This window comes from Procambarus clarkii, chromosome 60, assembly GCF_040958095.1.
Source record: "Procambarus clarkii isolate CNS0578487 chromosome 60, FALCON_Pclarkii_2.0, whole genome shotgun sequence".
NCBI classification, from domain to species: Eukaryota; Metazoa; Arthropoda; class Malacostraca; order Decapoda; family Cambaridae; genus Procambarus; species Procambarus clarkii.
The window spans coordinates 19,713,156-19,727,837 of record NC_091209.1 but is presented as its reverse complement, the minus strand read 5'-3'; the positions used below and the strand labels follow the sequence as shown (position 1 = coordinate 19,727,837).

At 45.3% G+C, this 14,682-nt stretch overlaps 1 protein-coding gene across 6 annotated transcripts in view; it reads right to left on the bottom strand.

Moving 5' to 3' along the window:
• Positions 1–14,682, bottom strand: part of LOC123766720 (neural cell adhesion molecule 2-like) — a 421,201-nt gene that overhangs the window by 63,653 nt on the left and 342,866 nt on the right. For all 6 annotated transcript variants that reach the window (XM_069307653.1, XM_069307656.1, XM_069307655.1 and 3 more), the window contains one exon: positions 3,119–3,288. In XM_069307653.1, coding sequence (XP_069163754.1) covers positions 3,119–3,288 — 170 coding nt within the window. The remainder of the gene's footprint in view (positions 1–3,118; positions 3,289–14,682) is intronic.

Sequence of the window (14,682 nt, the reverse complement as noted above, 5' to 3'; positions counted from 1 at the left end):
GGAGTATAACAACTCCCAGAACCCCATCAACCAGGTATATGTGGGCCTGCGGGCCGCTCCAAGCAACAGCCTGTTGGACCAAGCTCTCACAAGTCAAGGCTGGCCTCGAGTCTTGCTTGTGGGAGTATAACAACTCCCAGAACCCCATCAACCAGGTATATGTGGGCCTGCGGGCCGCTCCAAGCAACAGCCTGTTGGACCAAGCTCTCACAAGTCAAGCCTGGCCTCGAGTCTTGCTTGGGGGAGTAGAAGAACTCCCAGAACCCCATCAACCAGGTATATGTGGGCCTGCGGGCCGCTCCAAGCAACAGCCTGTTGGACCAAACTCACACAAGTCAAGCCTGGCCTCGAGTCTTGCTTGGGGGAGTAGAAGAACTCAGTTTACCGCCCAGACGGTCACCGGAACAGACAACCAATATCACAGTGTACACAACGTCCTCCAGTGACCGGCAGAGTGGTCCCACGTCTAATGAGCATTATCAACGTTGAATTAACGCTCGTGACGTTGAACTGACGTTGCCCCTTTGATACCGTGGCTAGCGGAATGTTAGTATGTGCCCAACCCCCCTCCAGTGTTCTCTTCAGAGAATTATATATTCATATTCCAAGCGTGTTTGGGCGCTTGACACTGGGATTTCTGGGACGCTGGGATGGGGAGGGACGCTGGGATGGTGGGGTGGACGCTGGGATGGGGGGAGGGCGCTGGGATGGGGGGAGGGGGGGAAGGGAAGTGAGGATGGGGGATAGAGAGGGAATTATCAGGGGAGAAAGCGCCAAGCCATTATGACTATATAGCACTTGGAAGGGTAAGGATTTGGGAAGGAATGTTGCCCAACCACTTGGACGGTCGGGGGGATTGAACGCCGACCTGCATGAGGAGGAGAAAGAGGTGAAAACCACTGTCAGCGCAGTAACTTCCTGTCGCATGGGGAATGCACTCTCGACTTCCTTGTCAGTCTTGGGCCGAATTCTTCAACCAGAATGCTCAGGACTAAATATATTTAGGTGTCCCTTCCTACACAGGGAGTGTGCTGCTGCTATTCTAAACTTGGACTTACAAAACTTGAATTATTCCAAGTCTCAATCGTCGACATAACGCCAAGGTCAGCCATCCTAACAAGTGACCTCAGCCCAGCAAATGACCTGCTGCAAGCCAATCACAGCCAGTCTCTCTGATGCACGAGGTCATTGTTGCACCAGGTCATTGATGCATGAGGTCATTGGCTTCACTAGGTCACATGGCCTTTAAACCATCATCAATTGATACGACAAGCGTTCAAACAGGTGTCGTCTTCGATCGAAATGAATACAAAAAAAGATACAAGCTAACATCAGCCATCACCTAAGACAACACAGCAAAAGTTGACAAAGTTCCAGATCCTTGAACTTGAGAGGACGGAGCTACGGCGATAGTTTGAGGAAACCTTTTCCTCTCACTATTGCTATCTTCTCTTTCTTTATCATTGTGTCTAAAGAAATTGTGTCCTGTTTAAGATTCAGCTACTGGGAACAAAAAGTTCCAAGTAGCACGGGCTATGGTGAGCCCGTAGTGGACTTACCTGGCACAGGAGCGGGGCTGTAACTCTGTATCTACCTGCTGTTGTTGTTTTTAGATATAGCTATTCAGAACGAAGTGTCTATGTAGCACGGGCTATGGTGAGCCCGTAATTGAGTTCGGTTATTCCCGATAACCTTGTTATTGTGATATTTGGGTTAAAGTTTTAAATGCAGGTGGGGTTTCCTCCTTTTTCCCGGTTTCTTTTTCGCTTCTGTTTTAGTAAACTGGTGTGTGTCTACCTTTTCTTCCCTCACCATTTCCATATGTCTATCCTTCCGCTCGCTGTTTATCCCTATATTTTCTCCATTCACCCCCTTAAAATTACCCATTTCTCCTATCTTTATCCCTCCCTCTCTCATTAACCTCTTGACCCCTAAGAATTCCCCCCTCTTACTTATTCTCGTAATTATCTCCTTTAATTCTCTGCTTCTGTTGTTCCTTCCTTTACTCCAGTCTCCCCTATAATTATCCCTTCCTTTCTTGTTCTGTTGCTTCCTCCTCAATTAGTGGTTTGTGTGGTGGTTAAAGATTCGCTACCTGGAACAAAAAGTTCCAAGTAGCACGGGCTATGGTGAGCCCGTTAGTGGGATTTTCCCTCTTGTCTAAGCTAACTAAACCTGACCTATATCATTAAAATAATTTCCTCATGTGATTATTATAACTTTCTCTCGGGTAAATACTGTACTAAACTTCTGTGTAAACAAACATTGATAAATCTATAACATTTACCAACAAAGTTTTTTATTTGATACGATTTGAACGTCGAAAGAAAACAGACACAAAAATGCAGGGAATACTGCAATAGATCCATAGGGGGATCAATCAATCAATATAAAACCTTCTATCAATTGATAGATTGATCAATATTGATCAATTAATCAATACGGCATTCTTGGGGCTATGTATATGCATACATTTCACGAGGTTACAGCCAATCATTGGCCTATAAGAACTACGGGGGTATGTATACTTAATTATATATTCAACTCTACGAAACATGTGTATATCTACCCACACCTTTCCCTCCCCCCCCTTTCATACATATAAAACAGCCACATTGTGTTCTATCGTGTATTTGTACAGCTTTATCGCTGTATTTTTCATCGTGTTCTCTTTGTTCATGCTGTGTTCTTACTGTATTCATGTCGTGTTCTCACTATTCATGCAGTGTTCTTACTGTATTTATGTCGTGTTCTCAGTGTATTCATGTCGTGTTGTCAGTGTATTCATGCTGTGTTCTCAGTGTATTCATGCTGTGTTCTCAGTGTATTCATGCTGTGTTCTCAGTGAATTCATGCTGTGTTCTCAGTGTATTCATGCTGTGTTCTCAGTGTATTCATGCTGTGTTCTCAGTGTATTCATGTCGTGTTTTCACTGTATTCATGCCGTGTTCTCACTGTATTCATGCCGTGTTCTCACTGTATTCATGCAGTGTTCTCACTGTATTCATGTCCTGTTCCTACTGTATTCATGCCGTGTTCTCACTGTATTCATGTCCTGTTTCTACTGTATTCATAGTGTTCTTACTGTATTCATTCCTAGTCGTTGTATGATCCTTACCGTGTTCTCTCCAACGTTGTGGGCGAAGCAGTGAAGGACGGCGGTGGTGCCAACCTGAGCCCTCAGTTCTGTGTTGTTCTGCTGTGAGAACACTGTGGGCGACCCTGGCACCTCCTGGCCCTCCAGCGGTGCCTCCAGCGTCGTCGACGGCGCCCCCGGGCTCGGTGGCACTGTGCCGGGGAGAGAGACACAGGATACATCGTATATAGAACGGAAAGCACACGGATACAAGTCCTATCGTACACAAGACGATTCGCCAACTGGGGCCAGATTCACGAAAGCACTTACGAATCTGTACATCTTTTCTCAATCTTTGGCGACTTTGTTTACAATTATTAAACAGTTAATGAGCTGCGAAGCACCAGGAGGCTGTTTATAACAATAACAACATTTGATTGGCAAGTTTTCATGCTTGTAAACTGTTTAATAAATGTAACCAAAGGCGTTAAAGATTGAGGAAAGATGTACACGTTCGTAAGTGCTTGCGTAACTGCTTTCGTGAATCTGGCCCCTGATTTTTAAATCTACCTAACCTAACCTAACCTAACCTAACCATAACCCAAACCAACTTAACCTAACCCAACCGAGGTCAATACAGTCTAACCTAAGCTAGCCTACATCCTAGCCTAACCAAAAGATATATATACATATATATGGTTTAACAAACAGAAAACAAACTTTGTCGAATCGTCTCATGTACGGAATGATTATACCAAAACCACACAGATATCCAGTGGTTCGTACACATAGTACGGTTCGTATATTGTGTAAGAACTGCAATAAAATGCATAGAACAGTTAAAACCTGATGTAAGGGATTCCAACCCTCAAGTGTGACGTATCAGCAGAAGCACAGAGATACAAAGTATATTTTTGAACCCATTTCAAGGAATATATAAGAGTAAACAATGATATATGTTTAGAGAGATAATCACCGTATAATATAATTGTTATATATATATACGAAATCTACTGAGAGAGAGAGAGAGAGAGAGAGAGAGAGAGAGAGAGAGAGAGAGAGAGAGAGAGAGAGAGAGAGAGAGAGAGAGAGAGAGAGAGAGAGAGAGAGAGAGAGAGAGAGAGAGAGAGAGAGAGAGAGAGAGAGAGAGAGAGAGAGAGAGAGAGAGAATAGCGAAAACAGAACAAAAGAATAAGACGAAAAAATCACTCCACCGCAGCAAACAAAACATGAATGAAAACTGTAGAAAAAACACAATAGACAAGCAACAGAAAATGGAAGGTGAGTGAGAACGGGAAGCGTTGGCCAGGAGGAGCCACCAAGGTAAACACACCGGCTTTGGGCGGCTGCTATAGGGACAGGGGGGGGGGGGCAGGTGTTTGGTTGTTTCTAGGGGCAGGTAGGGGGGAGGGGTCGGACAGACAGGGGGTAAAGGGGTGGCCCCTGAGGCAGGCTGGGGTGCCTGGCACACTCTTGGACACCCTTACAACAATGGCTATCCCCTTGGGCACTATAACCGGTAGGTTAATGGATGGGTATTTGTGGTTGTTTTGGGAGGGTGGCCCTGGTGGTGGCCCTGGTGGTGGCCCCTGTGGTGGCCCTGGTGGTGGCCCTGGTGGTGGCCCTGGTGGTGGCCCCTGTGGTGGCCCTGGTGGTGGCCCTGGTGGTGGCCCTGGTGGTGGCCCCTGTGGTGGCCCTGGTGGTGGCCCCTGTGGTGGCCCTGGTGGTGGCCCTGGTGGTGGCCCTGGTGGTGGCCCTGGTGGCCCTGGTGGTGGTGATGGTCAATCCCCATCCGTCCAAGTGGTTGGATATCATTCTTTCAACCCCCGTCCCATCACCAATATTTGGAGGAAAAGAAAATTAGTGGTTTAACTGCATCAGTGTGCGATGCAGTGTAGACTCGTGTAGCCAAGGAAGGAGACCTCACCTCCATATGAACATGTCTACTTTAGCCAGAGTTCAACACAGAGCAACACACATCATCCCAGAACTAAGTCAACTCTCACATCAGCAACGGTTGAAGACCTCAGGGCTAACACACACATAACCAGACATGACAGAACTGGTCTTATCAAGACCTTTAAGGCTGGAGGGTCTTAATCCAGACCACTTCTCTAAAAGGTCAGATGTAACCCACACACAAGGGAGCAGCGGCTTGAAGCTCACCAAGCCACAATGTAGGACACGAAATAGGAGATGCCTTTCAAACTCTTTTAAGGTTACCATGAAACCTCGTAAGCGCCAATATATTGTCCTCATAGCCTAGTCCTCTTAGCTCTGGTACCATCCTCATCTAAAGAGTAGGGTCTAAGAGCTGAGAAACGTATGGCCCCTTCTACGTCATCGCTACTCTTTTTTAAACAGACTTAACCAGACCGACCTGACGCAAATACGGGAGAACACGTTGTGCTATTGAATATGACGTAGGTGACGCCATCTTCACCAGGTGCTGTACATTCACCCTTTTTCATAGCGTCCCTTACTTCTTGGGCTGTGATTGGTTCCCCATATTCGTCATCACTAGAGAGTGCTCTTGTTATCCTAATTCTTCTGTCATCATGTCGCAGGAGCAGTACAAGGAGACGTCACAATAACGTCAAGTGTAGTGCGAGGAGACGTCACAATGACGTCATTATTATAATGCCAAGTTTTTAGTCCATGGTTTTTCCAGACGAGACTGTGCCGAAGATGACAATGGTGGCCGGAATACATTGGTCAGTCTGCCGCCTCCCAGAACATGGGTGAGACAGAATGACAATATTCTGTGATTTTGACAGCTTATTCAGGGGAGAGTGGCTTGTCAAGCTGTCAGATTTACTGAGGTTCGACACGGCTAATCCTAAGACTAGATATGTATACGAGAGAATGTCTCTTTCCGAGGTTGAAGGCCAGATGCTAATGGCTAGTCTCACTCAACGTTTCATGATGACACATGGGGGGAAGGGGACCGTAATAGGCAGGTTTGGGGGTAGGTTCCAATTTTTTCTGATTTAAGAACAAATCGGCTCTATTTGCGAGTCTCTTATGCTGAAATTGTGGTTTCATTTTCCAAAGATTTTCACCATGCAGACTGAAATCACAATGATACGAAAATTCTACGAGAAAATCTTTGGAGTAAGATTGGCGGGAGTAACTAATTAGTTCATTGGCACCAATTTCCTTGTGAGACCAAACGGTCTTGTGAGCCCAAACGGTCTTGTGAGCCCAAACGGTCTTGTGAGCCCAAACGGTCTTGTGAGCCCAGAGGGCCTTCAGGTTGTGTAACTTTTATCACATCGTGGTTCAGGGGTTATGCCATGCGTCTGGGGGCTGGTTCACCATGTTCCTTCCATCTCCTCAGTTTGTTCAACAGTTGTTCAACTGTTCATCACACACAACCTAGCAGGCCTGATCGAGGACCGGCCCGCTGGGACGTTGAGCCCCGAAATCATCGCTAGGTACTCACAGTGTCTATTTAAAAACTGTATTTCTAATCGTCTCAGTGTTAGGGCTGTAACTCATCACACGATCATATATATTCATCAAATTGAGAGTCGATACATTAAACTACTGAATGTTAAATTACTGAATGTTAAACTACCGAATGTTAAACTACCGAATGTTAAACTACTTAACTACTGAATGTTCGCAAGACGAGGTAATGGGCTACCAACGGTCAACCCCTGTTCAACTTTGTCTATGTGAGTACATCCACGTGAGTACATCCACGTGAGTACATCCACGCCCACAAACAAACAAACACACAACAACAAAATATATGAAAGCCATCTTCCAAGTTCCTTAATGACCTACACAATAGGTGACCCTCGAGGACCTGACTTGTCCACCAATCAGCGCCGAGAGTGTCAGGCGCGCAAAGTTACGATTGGTCCAGCCGCTCCAACGGAAATAACCGTTGCGCGGATTTACTGAAAGTAAATTGAGTGAAAAATTACCCCCGAAAATTTTTCCAAGCACCAACTAATTGACAAATTTTCCACCGATAATCGACTGAATGAGCAAAAATGGATTAGTTTTTCAGGATTATGACAAATCAACAAAAATAGGAGTTATTGTATTATTGTATTACTTTGTATTATGGCAATATTTGATAAGTATATTTAAAAATAGTACCGCAAGGGATTTTTGTATCGATAGGGGATTTATTTCCGTTTGAAAATCCACAAATCCTGCCATAGGAGCGCCATATAGAGTCCACAAGTCGGGTGTAATCGGAAAAAAAATCCTTGAATCATATAGAACAGTCATTAATACGACGAGGCTACGTATTAGTTGAATGATGAGGAATGATGATGCAGAGTACTGTATGATGAGGGGATGATGATGTAGAGTACTGGATGTTGAGGGGATGAGCTGAGCTTGGATGATGAGGGAGTGTGCTGAAGATGAGTTACTCTCTCTACCGGAGAGAGAGAGAGAGAGAGAGAGAGAGAGAGAGAGAGAGAGAGAGAGAGAGAGAGAGAGAGAGAGAGAGAGAGAGAGAGAGAGAGAGAGAGAGAGAGAGAGAGAGAGAGACTCTCTCCTTCTCTTCAAGAGACAACAAATATGAGAGAAAGAGTGAGAGCTGGAAAGGTCTCAGCTTTAAAAACAGGGTCTCCCGGGCACGCTGAGAGAGAGAGGCTCTATACAGAGCACCAAGTCAAGGAATTAGTGAGCTAGAGTGCCAGGCAAATTTGTGCAGCCAGGCTTACACCCCAGGCATCGTGGTGTGGTGGTTGTGGTGGTGTAATGTGGTGGTTGTGCAGCAGGAGAGAGAGACAGAGACCTCCCTCCTCCTACCGACCCAAGCATATACCCAACAAACCAACACACACACAAGTCACCTACACACCCACACACACATACCCCACCCACACATTTACACCAACTCAAGCGAGACTCAAACATGTTCTCAGGGCATTACAAACTGCAGGAAAGAATCTAAATTGGATTTTGGTAACAATGAGCCTTAAGCCAAGCACCGCTGGAATGTCAAAGGCGAGGAACAGGCTACAACAGAGACTTCAAACATGAATATAATTGGAAATAAAGATTATGACAATATATAAACAGCAAATATGCAACAAAATGTAAGTAGACGAAGTTGCATCTCAACACATGTACTAATGTATATAATATGTTCAGGGATATGTATAATGTATTACATAGTGGCTTATAGCCTAGTACCTGTTATCCATATCTGTACCGGTTCATTTATTCTCTCTCTCTCTCTCTCTCTCTCTCTCTCTCTCTCTCTCTCTCTCTCTCTCTCTCTCTCTCTCTCTCTCTCCCAACCACTTGGGCTGGATGGTAGAGCGACGGTCTCGCTTCATGCAGGTCGGCGTTCAATCCCCGACCGTCCAAGTGGTTGGACACCATTCCTGCCTCCCGTCTCATCCCAAATCCTTATCCTGACCCCTTTCAAGTGCTATATAGTCGTAATGGCTTGGCGCTTTCCCCCTGATAGTTCCTTCCTTCCTTCCTTCTCTCTCTCTCTCTCCCTCCTTCCTGTGCTTATCAGAGGATCGTGGAGGGATATTGAGGCGCCTCACAAGGGATTATGGTAATATGCAGAATATATCTAGACTGTGGAAGTATTTGGGCTCCAAGGTGAGTTATCGAAACCATGGCGGGTGCATACGGCATTGTTGAGGTCATGAAGACTTTTGATACGTCGCTATTGTCTTGGGCGATATATAATTGTGGCCATGTGGATAATGGGATATTGTTATCCCAATGGGATTTTAAAGGAGTTATGATATAATAAGGGAATGTGTGGTATCAGTAAGGCTTCACAGATGGTATTCTCATGTGTTGTGAATGGTTTTTTTACCATGTAAATGTCCTTGACCAGACCACACACTAGAAGGTGAAGGGACGACGATGTTTCGGTCCGTCCTGGACCATTCTCAAGTCGATGTAGAATGGTCCAGGTCGGGCCATTGAATCGACTTTGAGAATGGTCCAGGACGGACTGAAACATCGTCGTCGTCCCTTCACCTTCTAGTGTGTGGTCTGGTCAACATACTTTAGCCACGTTATTGTGACTCATCGCCTGCCATGTAAATATTTCGTTACCCTGTAAATTGTTTTTTTACCCTGTAAATTGTTTTTTTACCCTGTAAATTGTTTTTTTACCCTGTAAATTGTTTTTTTACCATGTAAATTGTTTTTTTACCCTGTAAATTGTTTTTTTACCCTGTAAATTGTTTTTTTACCCTGTAAATTGTTTTTTTACCCTGTAAATTGTTTTTTTACCCTGTAAATTGTTTTTTTACCATGTAAATTGTTTTTTTACCCTGTAAATTGTTTTTTTACCCTGTAAATTGTTTTTTTACCCTGTAAATTGTTTTTTTACCCTGTAAATTGTTTTTTTTACCCTTCACCGTATTGGCAGGGGATCACACACAGGATTACCAGAAGTTAAATGCTACTTCACAAATATATTATATAGTCTCATATATATATTATATAGTCTCATATATTTACATGACCCGCAAACACCACTCGGTGTCCTAATGCCTTAATCCGGGTTCTCCACCTCTCAACACACACCTGGTCACGATACAGTTTTGGTTGTTATAAAAACCTAAGGCCAGATTCACGAAGCAGTTACGCAAGCACTTACGAACCTGTCCATCTTTTCTCAATCTTTGGCGGCTTTGTTTATAATTATTAAACAGTTAATGAGCTGCGAAGCACCAGGAGGCTGTTTATAACAATAACAACAGTTGATTGGTAAGTTTTCATGCTTGTAAACTGTTTTATAAATGTAACCAAAGCCGTCAAAGATGTAGTAAAGATGTACAGGTTCGTAAGTGCTTCCGTGAATCTGGCTCCAGATTCACGAAGCAGTTACGCAAGTACTTAAGTAACGTGTACATCTTTCCTCAATCTTTGACGGCTTTGGTTACATTTATTAAACAGTTAACAAGCATGAAAACTTGCCAATCAACAGTTGTTATTGTTATAAACAGCCTCCTGGTGCTTCGCAGCTCATTAACTGTTTAATAATTGTAAACAAAGCCGCCAAAGATTGAGAAAAGATGGACAGGTTCGTAAGTGTTTGTGTAACATTTACATCTTATCTGGGTTACGACGCATTCAGCTATAGAGAGGATGATAGGTTTTGCTTCAAGCACAATAACACACACCTGTGTAGAACTATAATGTGTACACATGTCAGTCATGAATGACACCTGTACACGTGCCTGTGAAGTTAGCAGCTCCCCACACAGGTTTATGAAAGGCGAGGCACTGTTTCAAAGCTCCATGTACAGTTTGGAATTACATGGCACTTTGAAATAGTTGAATACACCCAAAATCTCCCACAGCACTTTAAAAGTCTTATTGAACAATTTATATACAGTGGTAGTGTTATAGAGTCGTGTATCAGGCTCTTAGAGCCTCGCAGACCCAAAATTCACATAGAGCACAGTATAACATCAAGGTCCTGTGATATGCAGAGTTGCAAGTACTCACAGAGCTCTTATAGAGCGTTATCGACCCCACACAGAGCCGCGGCCGAGAGAAAAGAACACTAAGCGCTATATAGAGCCGCCGAGAGTGTGGGCGGGGGGGGGGGGGGGAGGAGGAACGAGGTGGTCAGGGCAGACAATGGTTCATTAAGCGGGTATACAAAGCCAACAGATGAAAGAAAATGGGATATAGCCAGCTACCGCTAAACGACCCATGTGTATGTGGTGGAGTAGTGGTGGTGGTGTAGCCAGAGTGTAAGGGGGGTGGGGGTGTAATGGGGCGTAATGGGGTGTAATGGGGTGGGTACTCACCCAACTGTATTCCTCCAAATGTTGAGCATCAGCTCTCGGGCTCTCTCATGTCTGCATTTAAAGCAGATTTAGCTCATAAGCTCAGCTTCACTTGGCTCATTTCCAGTGCTCACTACTCTGACAGTGAAATAATTTTTTTCCTAAATGTCTCTGTGGGCTCGTTTGTTGTGCGTAGTTTCCTGTGGTGTCCCCTTGTTCCTGTACTACCCTTGCTAAATAGTCTGTCCTTGTCTGCCCCCTGTATATTCCCCCAGAGTAATTTGTATGCGGTAATCATGTCTCCCCTGTGTCGTCTCTCTCTTCTAGTGACGCAAGGCTTAACACAAGTTGTTTTAGCTCTTAGCTCTCAGCTCTGGCTGAGAGCTGAGAGCATTCACTGACTGACACACACAATAACCCAACCACACATCCACTGACATATGAGGCAAACATAAGAATCATTACTCATGAGTACAATACATATTTACTCCACAATTACTCACCAAATTACAATAATTAGCATCTCTGGCGCCGGATAACCCAACTGCCTCGTTCGGGTCTACCGGGTTCACTGTGTACGCAATTATGTCAATAGTAACAACACTTGAAACATAAATAATGTACGATAGCTAGACATTTAGCAGGGATAACCAGGATATCCGGGGTTAGCTAGGATATACGGGGGTTTAGCTGTCATAGATGGTGGGGGGGAGAGTTCGAATATACGGGGGGGATAAATGGGGATAGGTGGGATAGAGAGGGATAAAGCAGGAGACTAATAGTTGATAAAATATTTAACCTGTTTGATTCATGGCATTTATTTTGCGTTGTGTGAATAGCCGCTATTTGTCACCGGTCACGGTGGCCTGCCTCTCTCTCGCTCTCTCTCTCGCTCTCTCTCTCTCTCTCTCTCTCTCTCTCTCTCTCTCTCTCTCTCTCTCTCTCTCTCTCTCTCTCTAGCCAGGATGTAAGGCAAGCCTTTGTAATTATCAGGATAGAGCACTAAGCCAGGCTGACTGTATAGCATTGTGAAGGGATATGAGGACAAGGAGCTGGGATATGAGGACAAGGAGCTGGGATATGAGGACAAGGAGCTGGGATATGTGGACAAGGAGCTGGGATATGAGGACAAGGAGCTGGGATATGAGGACAAGGAGCTGGGATATGAGGACAAGGAGCTGGGATATGTGGACAAGAAGCTGGGATTTGAGGACAAGGCGCTGGGATATGTGGACAAGAAGCTGGGATGTGAGGACAAGGAGCTGGATATGAGGACAAGGAGCTGGGATATGAGGACATGGAACTGGGATACGAGGACAAGGAGCTGGGATATGAGGACAAGGAGCTGGGATATGAGGACAAGGAGCTGGGATATGTGGACAAGAAGCTGGGATATGAGGACTAGGAGATGGAATATGAGGACAAGGAGCTGGGATATGAGGACAAGGAGCTAGGATATGAGGACAAGGAGCTGGGATATGTGGACAAGAAGCTGGGATATGAGGACAAGGAGCTGGGATATGAGGAATAGGAGATGGAATATGAGGACAAGGAGCTGGAATATGAGGACAAGGAGCTGGGATATGAGGACAAGGAGCTGGGATATGAGGAATAGGAGATGGAATATGAGGACAAGGAGCTGGAATATGAGGACAAGGAGCTGGGATATGAGGACAAGGAGCTAGGATATGAGGACAAGGAGCTAGGATATGAGCACAAGGAGCTGGATTATGAGGCTGGAGTGAAGAAAGGGGTAACCAACCACGCCACGATATGGACACGTCTAAAAAATCTGAACACTTTGGAGGAGATTAATCCTGACAAGTTTAAAAGGTCAAATATAACACACATACAAGGGGGCAACAGCTTCAACCTGTCCAACAACCCAGGGCAGCAAACAAAAGATGTTTGTTTCCACCCATGGAATCAATCGTGTTCCAGTTGAAGTCGTAAATTCCAGCACAAAACTTCCGTTTAAAATTCAGCTGGAAAGCAAAAAAAATTTCATGAATAATGAGGGAGGGAGCTGTGACAAGCCGTCCGCTTCCTGTCCAGGTCGAGGCCACTGGAGTGGTCCACAGGGCCACTGGAGTGGTCCACAGGGCCACTGGAGTGGTCCACAGGGCCACTGGAGTGGTCCGAGGGCCACTGGAGTGGTCCACAGGGCCACTGGAGTGGTCCACAGGGCCACTGGAGTGGTCCACAGGGCCACTGGAGTGGTCCGAGGGCCACTGGAGTGGTCCACAGGGCCACTGGAGTGGTCCACAGGGCCACTGGAGTGGTCCACAGGGCCACTGGAGTGGTCCACAGGGCCACTGGAGTGGTCCACAGGGCCACTCCAGGGCTAGAAATAGTGGCCCTCAGGGCTTCCTGCCCCTATCAATGCCACTAGAAATGGGACAATCACACATGAACAAGCCCAACACCCGTTACTAGATAGTCCACTACGGGCTCACCATAGCCCGTGCTACTTGGATCTTTTTGTTCCAGGTAGCGAATCTTAAACAACAGCAACAACCTTTACTAACCTCGCCTTAACAACATCGCCAATCACGGCTGTTCACAATGCGTAACAAAACCAAATAATCGGACAGCAATAATCCACATGTTCGATGCAATTCGTCAATCAGTCTAATTCCCGCTTGCAACGCGATACGGACACGATACAGGAACCGTTACAGGAGTCTGAGGAGCGGATGGAGTGACATTTCCAATAATCAACTCTAATCTATCTCCGTTTAAGATGTCAACATTGACTTCTTGCCTGTCAATTCCCCGTATCAGAAATCGTCTCGAAATGGCAGTTCTGTTTTTGGGGGAGACCAGAAAAATGTGCAGGAGTCCGACACTACGTACCGTGTCCACTTACTGCAGCCGTGACTAAAGTCTTTGACGAGGTGGGTGGGTGGTAGCCACGGTTGATGGTGGTAGTGGTGGTGGTGGTGGTGGGTAGTGTTGGGTGGAGGTGGTGGGGGTTGGGGAGGTGTAGTGGTGATGGTGGTGTTCGTGTGTGTCTGCGTCTCTGATTCATACTAGTTTTAATATGCTTAATCTTTCATTTCTACACTGGCTTCTCGCTGTATGCCACAGATAATTCACAGCCAACGTACATTAATTCCTTCTGGTGTTGCGCTCTTCCTAGAATCCTCCGTGAATTACTTATTTCAGAACGCTGCAAAACTAACGAGAAAGATAAAGTCCGTATCGACATGTGGAACACTACTGCAGTCCCTATACAAGCTGCAGAATGGGGCAAAAAAAGTGGCCACTTGAATTCAGTCTCAGCAAATGCAATGTAATCAAGTTTGGGAGCAGGGAATGGAGACCAAAAGACAGGGCTACACAAATAAGAGGTTGCTACAAGATTCAGAATACTAAAATGACCTCAGCATAGATACAACACCAGAATTAACACAGAAGGCACATGTAAACAGAGTTACATCAGCAGCATATGCGAAACTGACCAACATATGAATGACATTTAGAAACTTATATAAAAAAAGAGACTCACATATACATGTAGCCTACGTCAGACCAGTTACAGAATAAGCAGCGCGAGCGAGGAATTCCTCTTAGTAAGGCATAATAACAGAGTGATTAGAGACAGGCTTTTCCAGATGAAGCAAAAAGAGAATTAAGGGGACAGGTTGAAGATGATTGTACAAATGAGTCAGCAGCTAGAGAGCAGTGTTCAGCACAGCTGGTGGTACCAGTGGTACACAGCTGGTGGTACCAGTGGTACACAGCTGGTGGTACAAGAGATGGTACAGCTGAAGGTGGTGGTAAGCAGGGGCCGTAAGCTGAGAGAACAGAGACCTGGTAGCCATATTGTACAGATTTGTAAAGTACAATACAGTA